This window comes from Rutidosis leptorrhynchoides, chromosome 3 (assembly GCF_046630445.1).
Source record: "Rutidosis leptorrhynchoides isolate AG116_Rl617_1_P2 chromosome 3, CSIRO_AGI_Rlap_v1, whole genome shotgun sequence".
Lineage (NCBI taxonomy): Eukaryota > Viridiplantae > Streptophyta > Magnoliopsida > Asterales > Asteraceae > Rutidosis > Rutidosis leptorrhynchoides.
Window position 1 is genome coordinate 462,064,474 of NC_092335.1, and position 13,808 is coordinate 462,078,281.

The 13,808-nt window shown below is 32.5% G+C and overlaps 1 protein-coding gene across 1 annotated transcript; it reads left to right on the top strand.

Annotated features, from left to right (window-relative positions):
- Positions 1-11,207: 11,207 nt before the first annotated feature.
- On the top strand, positions 11,208-13,541 carry LOC139898045 (uncharacterized). The gene is made up of 4 exons (XM_071880752.1): positions 11,208-11,281; positions 11,474-11,772; positions 12,151-12,272; positions 13,148-13,541. The coding sequence occupies exons 2-4, from the start codon at positions 11,493-11,495 to the stop codon at positions 13,313-13,315; spliced, it is 570 nt and encodes a 189-aa protein (XP_071736853.1). The 5' UTR covers positions 11,208-11,281; positions 11,474-11,492; the 3' UTR covers positions 13,316-13,541.
- Positions 13,542-13,808: the final 267 nt, after the last annotated feature.

Here is a 13,808-nt window from a genome sequence, read left to right on the forward strand (position 1 = left end):
ACCTTTATTTATGAAATAAAGGTTATGGTTTGTTTTAAAAATGAATGCAGTCTTTGAAAAACGTCTCATATAGAGGTCAAAACCTCGCAACGAAATCAATTAATATGGAACGTTTTTAATCAATAAGAACGGGACATTTCAGATATGATATGTCAAAACATTTGCATACATGTCTATGGTATCCCAAGATTACATAATATATTAGAATACATGTATAATACAATATAAGTTAGCTAGGATATGATTAATATAGATTTGTTACCAATTTTCACGTAGCTACAACAAGCAAAAATAACCAATCTTGTTTTACCCATAACTTCTTCGTTTTAAATCCATTTTGAGTGAATCCAATTGCTATGGTTTCATATTGAACTTAAGTTTATGAATCTATAAATAAAAAGTATAAGTTTATAGTCAGAATTATAGGTTACAAGTCATTTTTGTAAAGTTAGTCATTTCAGTCGAAAGAACGACGTCTAGATGACCATTTTGGAAAACATACTTCCACTTTGAGTTTAACCATGATTTTTAGATATAGTTTCATGTTCATAAGAAAAATCATTTTCCCAGAGGAACAACTTTTAAATCAAAGTTTATCATAGTTTTTAATTAACTAACCCAAAACAGCCCGCGGTGTTACTACAACGGCGTATATCCGGTTTTACGGTGTTTTTCGTGTTTTCCGATTTTAAATCATTAAGTTAGCATATCATATAGATATAGAACATGTGTTTAGTTGATTTTAAAAGTCAAGTTAGAAGGATTCACTTTTATTTGCGAACAAGTTTAGAATTAACTAAACTATGTTCTAGTGATTTCAAGTTTAAACCTTCGAATAAGGTAGTTTTATATATATGAATTGAATGATGTTATGAAAATCATTACTACCTCAAGTTTTGTGGATAAACCTACTGGAAATGAGAAAAATAGATCTAGCTTCAAAGGATCCTTGGATGGCTTGAAAGTTCTTGAAGCAGAATCATGACACGAAAACAAGTTCAAGTAAGATTTCCACTCGAAATAAGATTGTTATAGTTATAGAAATTGAATCAAAGTTTGAATATGAGTATTACCTTGTATTAGAAAGATATATTACTGTAAATAAGAAATATTTCTTGAATTTGGATGATCACTTTACAAGATTGGAAGTAAGCTAGCAAACTTGGAAGTATTCTTGATTTTATGAAACTAGAACTTATAGAATTTATGAAGAACACTTAGAACTTGAAGATAGAACTTGAGAGAGATCACTTAGATGAAGAAAATTGAAGAATGAAAGTATTTGTAGGTGTTTTTGGTCGTTGGTATATGGATTAGATATAAAGGATGTGTAATTTTGTTTTCATGTAAATAAGTCATGAATGATTACTCATATTTTTGTAATTTTATGAGATATTTCATGCTAGTTGCCAAATGATGGTTCCCACATGTGTTAGGTGACTCACATGGGCTGCTAAGACCTGATCATTGGAGTGTATATACCAATAGTACATACATCTAAAAGCTGTGTATTGTACGAGTACGAATACGGGTGCATACGAGTAGAATTGTTGATGAAACTGAACGAGGATGTAATTGTAAGCATTTTTGTTAAGTAGAAGTATTTTGATAAGTGTCTTGAAGTCTTTCAAAACTGTATGAATACATATTAAAACACTACATGTATATACATTTTAACTGAGTCGTTAAGTCATCGTTAGTCGTTACATGTAAATGTTGATTTGAAACCTTTAAGTTAACGATCTTGTTAAATGTTGTTAACCCAATGTTTATTATATCTAATGAGATGTTAAATTATTATATTATCATGATATTATGATGTATTAATATATCTTAATATGATATATATATATATACAATTAAATGTCGTTACAACGATAATCGTTACATATATGCCTCGTTTCGAAATCATTAAGTTAGTAGTCTTGTTTTACATATGTAGTTCATTGTTAACATACTTAATGATATACTTAATTATCATTTTATCATGTTAAACATAGTGTATCAATATCTTAATATGATTCATATGTAATTAGTAAGACGTTGATATAACGATAATCGTTATATATATCGTTTTCGAGTTTCTTAATTCAATAGGCTCATTTTTATGTATATAACTCATTGTTAAAATACCTAATGAGATACATACTTATCATAATATCATGTTAACTATATATATATATATATATATATATATATATATATATATATATATATATATATATATATATATATATATATATATATATATATATATATATGTCATCATATAGTTTTTACAAGTGTTAACGTTCGTGAATCACCGGTCAACTTGGGTGGTCAATTGTCTACATGAAACCTATTTCAATTAATCAAGTCTTAACAAGTTTGATTGCTTAACATGTTGGAAACACTTAATCATGTAAATATCAATTTCATTTAATATATATAAACATGGAAAAGTTCGGGTCACTACACACCGGTCGGGAAAGCAATCACCAAAAGGAAGGCTTTCAAGTTTCACGGCCTAAGTTCCTTCAAAGGTTTGCAATGTTCCACATGAACATTGTATACTCACAATCTCTCTCAATTTTCTTTGTGTATATTTTTCTCTATAAATTGTGTGTTTTCAAATAATGATATGGAGACATTATTTATAATAGGCTACCTCTAAAAAGTTTTGTGGGTGAAATGAACATTTCAACAATTCCCACTAATTAAGAATTATTTATAACCACTCCCACTCATAAAAATTATTTGTGGGTGAAAGTGACATAATTTTCAACAGTATTGTTTGTTATTATGTTGTACGGAGCAAGGCTGCAAAATTCGCTATTCGGGGATTAATCGGTCGGGACTTTGAAAAGATTAATCGGCAATTCGGGGATTAATCGGATTGTACTGTATACATTGAAATATTAAAATTTAGAAATTATATGCGTAAATATATATAAAAAAACATAAATATAAAAATAAAATTTAACATAATTGTCTAAAATTGTTCATTTTACTCAAAAACTATAAAGTTCTAGTTTAAATTATGTTAAAATGGTAACCATTTTTTACTTTGACCAATTTTGGTTACCAAATTCGATTTTGACTCATCAATTGACGTTGACCGTTTAATTAAATGGTTTTTTGAAAATCGGAACGGAATGCTCTTAAAAATGATTAATCGGCGATTAATCGGTGAGTAATCGGGTTTTTTACAACACTGGTACGGAGTATAATTTATAGGGTTAAGTTAATAAAAATGAATAAGACTTCCCCAATTTTGTATTGAGGTTATTAAACTTCTATTTATGGATGCCACATCATCAGTCTATTGGAATTTTGATACATACAATAGAATTATGGGTTAACTTCTAAACGATTTTATTTTTATTAGCTAGGTGATTAAAACGACTATGAAACTGGCTGCAGCTGATCCTTTTAACATACCGGTAGATCCGTTGTAGTAACACTTGTAAGTTCTCTGTAAAACTTTGAATATTCATTCACGTATGTCTTTGTTTACATCCAATTATCTGCTATTTGAACGTGTACATTTCAATGTTAGCATAAATTAATTAAAGAAAGGGTAATTGTTGAAAATACACATTTTTTTTTTACTTCAAACAAAATACATTTTTTTTTAAAAAATTGTCTTTTTACACCATTCGGTAGACGGGATTTCCGTCTACCACCTTTATCTGTCGTCTACTACCATTTTTACAAAGTAGTCGACGGTGAGATAAAGGTGGTAGACAGAATTTACAAAGTAGTCGATCGTCTACTGCCTTGTTGTTGCTGTCTACTGCCTTGTTGTTGATGTCTACTGCCTTGTAGACACTAACAAGGGAGTAGACAACAACAACAAGGCAGTAGACAGCAACAACAAGGCAGTAGACGGTCGACTACTTTGTAAATGTCTGTCTACTGCTTTGTTCTCGCTGTCTACTAACCCTGCCAGTAGACGGGAATTCGTCTACTACCTTTATCTCACCGTCGACTACTTTGTAAAAATGGTAGTAGACGACAGATAAAGGTGGTAGACGGAAATGCCTTGTAGACACTAACAAGGGAGTAGACAGCAACAACAAGGCAGTAGACAGAAACAACAAGGCAGTAGACGGTCGACTACTTTGTAAATGTCTGTCTACTGCTTTGTTCTCGTTGTCTACTAACCCTGCCAGTAGACGGGAATTCGTCTACTACCTTTATCTCACCGTCGACTACTTTGTAAAAATGGTAGTAGACGACAGATAAAGGTGGTAGAAGGAAATCCCGTCTACCGAATGGTGTAAAAAGACAATTTTTTAAAAAAAAAGTGTATTTTGTTTGAAGTCAAAAAAAAAAAGTGTATTTTCAACAATTTCCCTTAAAGAAAAGGACAATTTTGGTTACCATGTATGTCATTTGAGTGTTGACTATCTAATGAGATACATTCAGATGTTGTGCCCATTGAGGAGTCTTGTAACTTGAGGCAACACCAGTGGCGAAATTAGGATTTTTTTACCGGGGGTAAAAAAAAAATTATAACAGTAGCAATTTTTTTTGACAAAATATGAAAGTTTTGGGGCAAAAAATTGAGTTTTTTTGGCAAAAGTTAAAGGTTTTGGGGCAAAATATGTAGGTTTTGGGGCAAAAAATTTTTTTTTACCGGGAGGCAAAGTCGAAAAACCCAAAATTTTAACAATGAAAAAAAAATCCACTGGGGGCGGGCGGCACCCTGCCCCCATGTATTTTCGCCATTGGGCACCACAAGCGACAAAAAAGTAACCACTGGTTCAATTTTCCTGTAAAGTTACCCAGTTGCAGCAAAACGAGGCTGGTTCTAATCAAATAGTTGAAAATCGGGTTGGCACCGATCAACATGCTGACTGGTCAACCTAGGCAGAGTTGTAGCCTACCTCAATCATTCACAGAACAGGCTGAGCCTGAAGATGCTTTACCTGGTTAGCTGTCTAATAAATTTCGTTTTATACTACAGAAGGGAAGAATATATGTGACATCTTAACCATAAATAACTAAAGCGGATTCTATAGGTATATGATAGAAGTATCAAGTTCGAGAGAACACCTTTTGCCATAAATTATTAAAATCTGTTATTGTATGTTGCTTAAAGTCACGTTGTCTTGATATGTTTGTGTTTAATTTAAAATGTTGTTTATTTTTGTAACAGTCTCAACTTCGAGAATCCACTACTCAAGGTGATGTATTAAATGGGACCGAGTTTCCTACTCATGCCGCCGCATTAAATGATGGTTAAGGAGAAGAACTCGGAGGTTGCTGAATTGATGGAGAGACGCGAATGATCAGTTGAGAAAACATGTTCACATATGGCTGCTCAGATGTCTTGTGTGGAATTATGGTTACCATGCAGAAAAGAATATCTGTCAATAATGTTGTAAGTTTATGATCTTTCACACAAATGAAAAAAATAAATTGCACTCGGTTATTTAGCTATATTTAGTCTCATATTGCATCTTAAATTGCATCCTCTATTCATGTAAATATGGTGTCTGTGGCTCATTCCAACTGGACAACTTGTTTCAACATATACTAATAAATGATACATATCAAGCTAAACACATAGTAGTCCCCTACGAGTTTGACTGACCTACTCAACTACTATTAGTAATACCGCTTAACACAATATTGACATTGATTTTTATTAGCCATATATATCTTTAGCATATATTTAGTGTATCTTGTTATTATTCAACCATATCTTGTATAGTCTGAATGAAATTTTGTATTCCTTAGATAAAGGAGGTGATAAGTCAATAGCCTTATATAAATACGGATAATTGATTAATGAGAACACATCTATGTAAGATTATAATCGTATATGTGTTCTCATTAGTCAATCATCCGTATTTAGACAAGGCTATCGATCTTATCACCTCCTATATCTAAGGAATACAAATCTCATTCAAACAATACAAAATACGATATAATGATAACAATTTACGCTAAATACATGCTAAAGATATATACGGCTAATAATTTTAGCCACCTCAGACAATCCACCGATAAAACTTTTTGTTTAAGGAATGTACAATGCTTGTTTTACCTACTCCAGAAAGGCAAATAATTTTTCGTGGAATAAAAAATCACATCTTGTAATAATTTTTTTTTATCTTACAAATCATAAATAATTGACATAGACATTATAAATTAATAGTGAAGTCTCATGATGCTATTTTTTATATATCGTTCTCCATAAAAAAGAACCTTATTATCATATTATAAATATAGATTAAATTCAACTAACCTTGTGTTCTTCCTCGAGTTTTCTTAAGCAATAAATTCCAGTATTCTTTATTTAAGAGTCAAGTTATAATGATTCTCATCGTGAGTTTCTTTAGGCGGTAGAATGTCAAAGTTCTCGTCAATGATATTAATGTTACATCATAATCACAACCATTAGTACTTGCAAAACTAATACAAGCATTTATATATATGTAGCCAATGAAATATAACAAAATATATGGTTTTTCTACGAATATATATACATGTTTATATTGGTTTTACTTGTACTAATGGTTGTGATATGATTATGATGTCAAGCCTTTAATGAACTTCAGTGATGACGTTATGCGATGATCATAATGACTTGATTGATGTTAATGAAAGGATACTGGAATTATCGGCGTAGGAAAACTGGGAGGAACAACACAAGGTTAGATGATTTTATTATATGCTTAGAATATGACCGTAAGGTTTTTTTTTTCATGGAGATGATATGTAAATTAGCATCATGATAAGACTTTTGAGTACTAGTTTATAATTATATGTACCACTTAATGTATTAGTTGTGATAATAATAAAAGCTTGTTACAAGATACGCCTTTTTTGCTTCGGGAATTTTTTTTCTTTTCCTCCCGGAGTAGGTTAAACTAGCGTTGGTCGTTCGATTGCACGAGCTATAAACAAAAAGTTCTATCGGTGGATTGTCTATGTTGTTGAATCCTCCACACTACTACTTTTTTTAACTACCACAAGGTAGCCCAGTGGTTGGAATCCTGACATCTTTGCAAGAGGTCTCGGGTTCGAATCTCGTGGTGGCCATGGAAGAGTTGAAAATAGCCAGAATGTAATACTGATGGGCTGTGTAGAGTAGAGTATGTTGCTGGATTACTCGCCCACACGGGTAACCCAAACAAGGAAAAACCTTAAAATTGATGAAGTCAAAGTCATCGTGATAAGCATTTTTATTAATAGTAGATGTGACGAATTGGACAGTTCGGACTAGCAGGGTAATGGGTTAATATCAATGGCGATTCTACTTGGGACCCAACAGGGTCGTGTGATATCACTAGTTTAGTTTGGACATTCTTTTTACAAAGCATTCTTCAAATTGTACATGGCACCATTAAATTTAACTATAGGGCCATATATTTTAAGAATTCAAGGTTTTTTTTGAAGGTAAATCACCACTAAAGTACCTTTCAAATATAATTAATTTTGAAAAGAAAAAAAAATTGTGACCCAGTGAAGTTTCGATCCTGGTTAATATGTGTTTAGTTTGATATGTGTCGTTTATTAGTATATGTAAAAACAATATCTTCGGAATGGGACACTTTTTTTCAAGGTATCTTATTTTTCATACATGTACTTGAATGGAACCAGGGTTGTGTATATATTGTTTGAACCAGTTCCTTGATTGCAGATCTAGGTTCTAGATGTCTATAATATCCATAGTGCATTAAGTATACATGTCTTATATGATTTCAACATATTTTGCTGATGCATTGTTACATACATCGGCGTGGTTCTTAATATAAACTTTCATAGTGTCCTTCCTGATCAGTGATCATTCTTTGTTTCTCAGTGGAGTTGTGAGAAATGGCAGGTTTGTGTAGCATTCCATGATACTAATCCTTTGAAGATTTGGTAGCTTTAAGATATATTTAAATTTAGGAGTTTTCTATTTGTAGCCTAAGGGCTATCTTTAAGGTTTTTATTATGCAAATTTTGATGGTACATTAAGTTGGTTCGGAGAAGTTATTTGCACGGGATGGGTGGTTATTATGAAGGTACAAACAAACTATACAAGTTTAAATTTGTTAAAGATGGCCTTAAGAGCTATCTTTAGATTTTTCCTTAAATTTGATATATGTCATTTGATACCAACACAATGACTGATAAAGTGGTTTGTTCAACCATGACAGATGGCATACTAAACTTGGTCCCCTGGATGCTTTTATGTATGTTTTCAGGACGCCCCTCGAATGATAAAAAAGGGAAATTTATTATGTGTAACCAAGTGGAATTGTGAGGGAGGTGCAAGGACAATAAATCCCCCTTAGCAATTGCATACAAGACTGTTATATACTTAGTCAAATATTAGTTTATCAAGATTCGTTTAATGTGGATGTTACTCTGGATAATGTTTTCTCTATTCAAGTTAATGCGGATGTAAAATATTTTTAATCGTATGTAACTGGTCTAATCGAAGTTTGAACTAGAGGTTTTGTGAAAGTACCTATAAGATACTTAAATATAGCCGTTATTTTTTTTTTTTTGTTCAATTTGTATGTTACTCCGCAAGAAACTACACAAAGGAGTTAAGCTTGATAACTTTGAATAGATTTAAACGTCTCTTCTTAATCCTTGGTAGTTTGAAATACAAGCATCAAGTCATATAAAGTTAACTTTTCTAATGACAATTATAGGGGGCATATTTGTGATGGAAATCGTGTGTACTTTTATCAATTCAGATTAACGCAGCGAATAGTTAAAATAATAATCTTTTATTATTTCATAAAACATTTGCAAGATTAAATATTCATATATTTAATGAAACATTCACACGATTAATTTATCCCAACGAGATCCAGTTACACCATAATAATTGTCATGAATATTAAATCATAAGATGAGTTAACGATATACCTTTCTTGAAGAAACTGATGAACGGAGAGAAACCTACGATCAAAAGTATGACCGTCTTTTTGGATAGTCCACACTACACTTCAAACAACGTCAATGGATGCTAGTCCAAACCCAAGTAATAATTAATCAACCTTTGATTAATATTATGAACCCAAAATAATACTCCGTATGTGTTTATGGATGATATTGAAATGGAATAATAGGATATCTTTCTATTCAATATTTGTAATCTCTTTTCTAGTTTGTTTTCCCGTTTGTGTATATGAAAAAAGAAACAACACATATTAGAATATATATGGTCTTACAAGGTAGCTAAGCATATCCTTTTGGTATACATCTAAGAGGATAAAAACAAAATTCAAAAGATACCATATTGATTGATCACTTAAAATCAATTTATATCAATCACAAAAAGATACGGAGGATTTGATATAATTTTAAAAAGTCGTATTTCTCAAATACTTTAGGGGTAGCTTTCATGTGAATAGTAAATTAATTAAGTTTCATTTACTATTCATATGAATAGTAAATGAATTAATTTCGATTTACTATTTTGTTACTTGAGTAATATATATACATCATATATATATTTTATTTGAGGTCTCGGTGTATATGTGTGTGACCCCGAAGGCTCAAATGAAGTTGGTCATATAGTTATATGTTGTTCCTTGCACATTAATCCTACAGTTTGTACACCGAGTATAATCATCCACTTATTTATATATACTAACAGCCACCATCTTTTTGGTCGTTTAGGGCCAACAAACAAAAAAAACGACACACAAAAAAATAAATGGAAAAAACCAACTTTGACCCCCCAAATTTTAACAATATGCAACTTCACCCCACAAAACAGGGGTACAAAATGTCAAATCCTTATTTTAATTAATAACTTCCACCCGCTTTTTCATATACACATATCTTCCCGCTCGGTGCCAGTTAAATTTTTCCGAGACCACCGTTCAGCTTTAAAAAATCTCAAGAACCCAACGGAACTAACTACACGCGAAACGGACATCGTTAAAAAACACTAAATAACGGGCCCTATATTCTCGCTCGGTGCGAGTTAAATTTTTCCGAAACCACCGTTCAACTCGAAACAATTTTACGAACACAACACGACTAACTATACGCGAAACGAACATCGTTAAAAAAGCTTTACATACATATACATACACGTCCAACAAACAACCCAACCTACTAGATATATTAGGTACCAAACAACGTATATCCAAATTCGACCGCGCGTCGAATACAACCGCAGCAACGCGCGGTCGAATTTTCTCTAGTTAGAAATAAACATGATTGACCAAAGAAAGTGTACACCTATTGTTTGCATAAATTTACTTATTAATGACAACAATTAGAATTGTCATTATAAAAATCATAAAATTAATTCAAGTAGTTTTTAGGGTAATTTACAAAACGGTCCATGTGGTCTGCTAAACAGCTTAGGTTTCAAAAATCATTTGTAAGCTCAATAATTACATTTTTCAGTGAAATACATATATATAAATAAAGATCCGAAGATCAAATAGGTTACAACGACAACGACAACACCAAGCCTGTGTGAAAAATCTGATGATCTACAAGCTACAACCAATGTAATGAAAGCCAATGTGATGAGATCTGATGATTTACAAACTACAAACTACTACATGACTATTGACTGGAGTTCTAACACAATCATCTCCGTGCAAATTACCTATTGAATAAACAAACGCAAAATTAGCCACACATACAGCACAACATAACCGAACCAAGACACAAGAACTTGTACGCATTAATTTGAAATCAAGCCAACATTTCTGACAAAAACCCAATTGAAAAACCAACTCTGCCTTAGTAACATCCACCTCCTAAAGCTAACCAACCGCAATACCCAACAACATCACAAACCAGGAGCACACATCAACCGCACCATTCAAAAGCTGCAAAAAAGCCCGTAGGAATCAACCCTAAACTGCCCTACAGAACGCACAATCCCATCCTCTAGTAAACGAAGAACAAGCTCGGTCACTGGAACCTATAGAGGCACAGATCGGTGGCCAATGATTTACCCTCAACCAACTCGGGAGAAATAGGAAAAACATTCAGACCACAATGCACATCGGCCAGATAAATAAGACCACTAACAAAGGAAAGAAAAGTCACAGACTAGAGGAAATCACTCAGGGACACAAGGAGATCAACACCCTCGATATCGAACACAAAATATATAAATTCTCAATTTGTCATTCAATTTTTAATTTACTCATAATTTACAATTTTACCCTCCATGTTTTCGTTTTACAAAATTAGTCCTCCAAGAATCTAAATTTTGATTAATTTTAAAACCTTGTCGAACTCATTTCTGCTGCTATACGATTCGAGTTTCAGCCGCCCTCAATCGATCCAAATCCAACCCCTATCGGATTAGGTTTGTTTTTCCCATTCTCTCTGTTATATTTTGTTGTGCTTTCTGAAACCTATATCGTATGCGTATATTTCACTGTTTTATATTGTTTTAGGGTTTTCACTATAATGTTAGGTAATTAGCGATTCACTAAAGGAACAAACTGTGACTTGATCGAGCTTATAATGAACTTGTTTTACTGATATTATTATACAGAATTGTTCGGTGATCAATAATGATTTTCGGGGCGATAAGATCCCTAATTCGACCTGTATCGAGAACCCTAATTTCCTCCAGATCTATTACAACAACCACCTCATCCTTTATCTCTAAGACGGTGTACTCTGCTAACCACGCCAATGAGTTACGTCCATTTTTCGGCTCACTTCACCAGAGCCATTTTTTATGGATGCCTGCATCAGTTAGGTCAATTCAGAGCCTAACGGATACACGCTTACCTAAGAGAAGGCCTGTTGATAAACCTCGTAGGAAAAGGGCTAGCTTGAAGCCTAAAGGTTGGTGATTATATCACAAATTTCTTTGTGCTTTTACATTTCTGTGGCCCGTTTAGGAACTCAATGTTTATCGATCTTGATTAATATGAGTTTTGATTGTTCTAGGTCCATTGTAATCATTTTAAGGCTTTTTTTTTTTCTGGGAAAATGTTGAATTATATAACCATCTATGACATGTTTGTTGCAAATAAATATAGGATTTTCATTTCTGAAAATCGCTAGATTCATTGTGAAATTACACATCCTTACATCCAAACACCTTGTTACTCTAATTTAAATATTCAAAAGTGCGATTTTAGTTAATTTTTGACATTAAGGAAGTTTGGGGTACGTTTTCAGTATTGAGTTTGCAAAATGTGATCGTTTGTTGCAATGCAGGGCCTTATGCTTGGGTTAAACATGTTCCTGGTGAACCAATACCTGCAAGTCAACCAAATGAAGGAAGTGTAAAACACAGAAATGAGAAAAAGCGGATAAGACAGCGGCGGGCCTTCATACTGGTACGATTCTGTCACCTTGCTTTCGTTTAACCATAACCATGTAGCTATCATACACTACACAGATATATATACTCATACCTAATGTACAAATTCACGTGATGAAATGCTTAAGTGGAGTGAAATAATCTATCATTTAATGAGCACAATCTTACCTTTTAAGTCAACTTGCGTTCATAGAGTACGTGAAATCATGTTGATTCAGTATTGAATGATATATGAAAGTGTGTAGAACAGAAGTTAAGGTAGCTATTTTAGGTCATTTACTTATTAATTGGCTGAATTGGGTGACAACTTATCCAATGTTAACACATTAATCGCTTAAAGTTTAAATTGCCACTTTTAGGTTTTATGATTGTGTAAACCAGAACAAGTTAGAGGTGATTTGCCTAGATGCATAAAAGATCACATTTATATGTTTTGAGAACGTACATTTGATTTTAAATTCAAATTAGAAATATAAACTGACCCATGTGAAATAGAATATGGTAAAGGAAAATGATAGACTAACCTAAACTGAATTAACCGAAATATGGGCCTAATAAGTTGATCGGTCTACATGAATAATCTATTGGATATGATGAGGAAAGAGAAAGTGCATATAACATATTTTACAAAGTGATTGGATTTGGCGAATTCTACAAAGTGAAATCTCATGAACCCATTTTACAAAATTAAAATGTTAGATTATATTTGTAAAATTACATCCTTTTTGTTGTAATATCTTCATAATAAAATTATTGCTAGTCTACCCATCGTGCACCATGTGACAAGTTACCAGTACCAGTCCATTAATTTATTTCTAACCACCACTAGTCATGATTTTTTGTTCTTTGTTTTTTTTTTTTGTATGTGAATTGGAATTTGATGATACACAGGCTGAAAAGAAGAAATGTAAGGCTCAGTTGCAGGAAGCAAACCGTAAGAAGAAAATTCAAAGAATAGAAAGAAAGATGGCTGCAGTGGCCAGAGATAGAGCCTGGGCTGAAAGACTAGCTGAGTTACAGCAGCTCGAGGAAGAAAAAAAGAACTCGGCTATGATTTGAATCTAAAGTTTTACAACTTTCAAAGTTACACAGATGACTTCTGTTTGCTGCAATAACTGCACCATTTTGAACATTAGCTTTGTAGTCATTTGTGGATTTTAATAGAATGTTATTTAAATATCCAAGATTTTTGTGCATTTTGGGTATGATGATGCACTTAGTTCTTTCTAATATGCTCATTTGTACTTTATAGAAACATGATAACGATGGTCTTAAGACCACCATTAACCCTGACTGTGATGTAAGAGGTAAATGGTGTACTTTTTGATGATATGGCAAGGTCATAATTTAGTGAAGTTAAATAAAGGGAAGTGTCAAATTTGAAGGTTAAATTTGTGGTGAGTGATGTGGTAAAATATTATTGGTAGTTGGGTATAAAATAGTATATTAATAATATATAAAAAGTAATGGTGAAATATGATTGGTGGAAATTCATTTGACACAAAAAAAAAAAAATTCAGTCATGACCGTGACTAACGCCCCATAAGCGTTT

What these genes read in the sequence shown, in the direction of transcription:
- LOC139898045 (XM_071880752.1), top strand. Translation starts at nt 11,493, where the DNA reads ATGATTTTCGGGGCGATAAGATCCCTAATTCGACCTGTATCGAGAACC. An exon ending in GGCTAGCTTGAAGCCTAAAG is followed by an intron (nt 11,773 to 12,150) that starts GTTGGTGATTAT and finishes GTTGCAATGCAG; the next exon opens with GGCCTTATGCTTGGGTTAAA. An exon ending in AGCGGCGGGCCTTCATACTG is followed by an intron (nt 12,273 to 13,147) that starts GTACGATTCTGT and finishes GATGATACACAG; the next exon opens with GCTGAAAAGAAGAAATGTAA.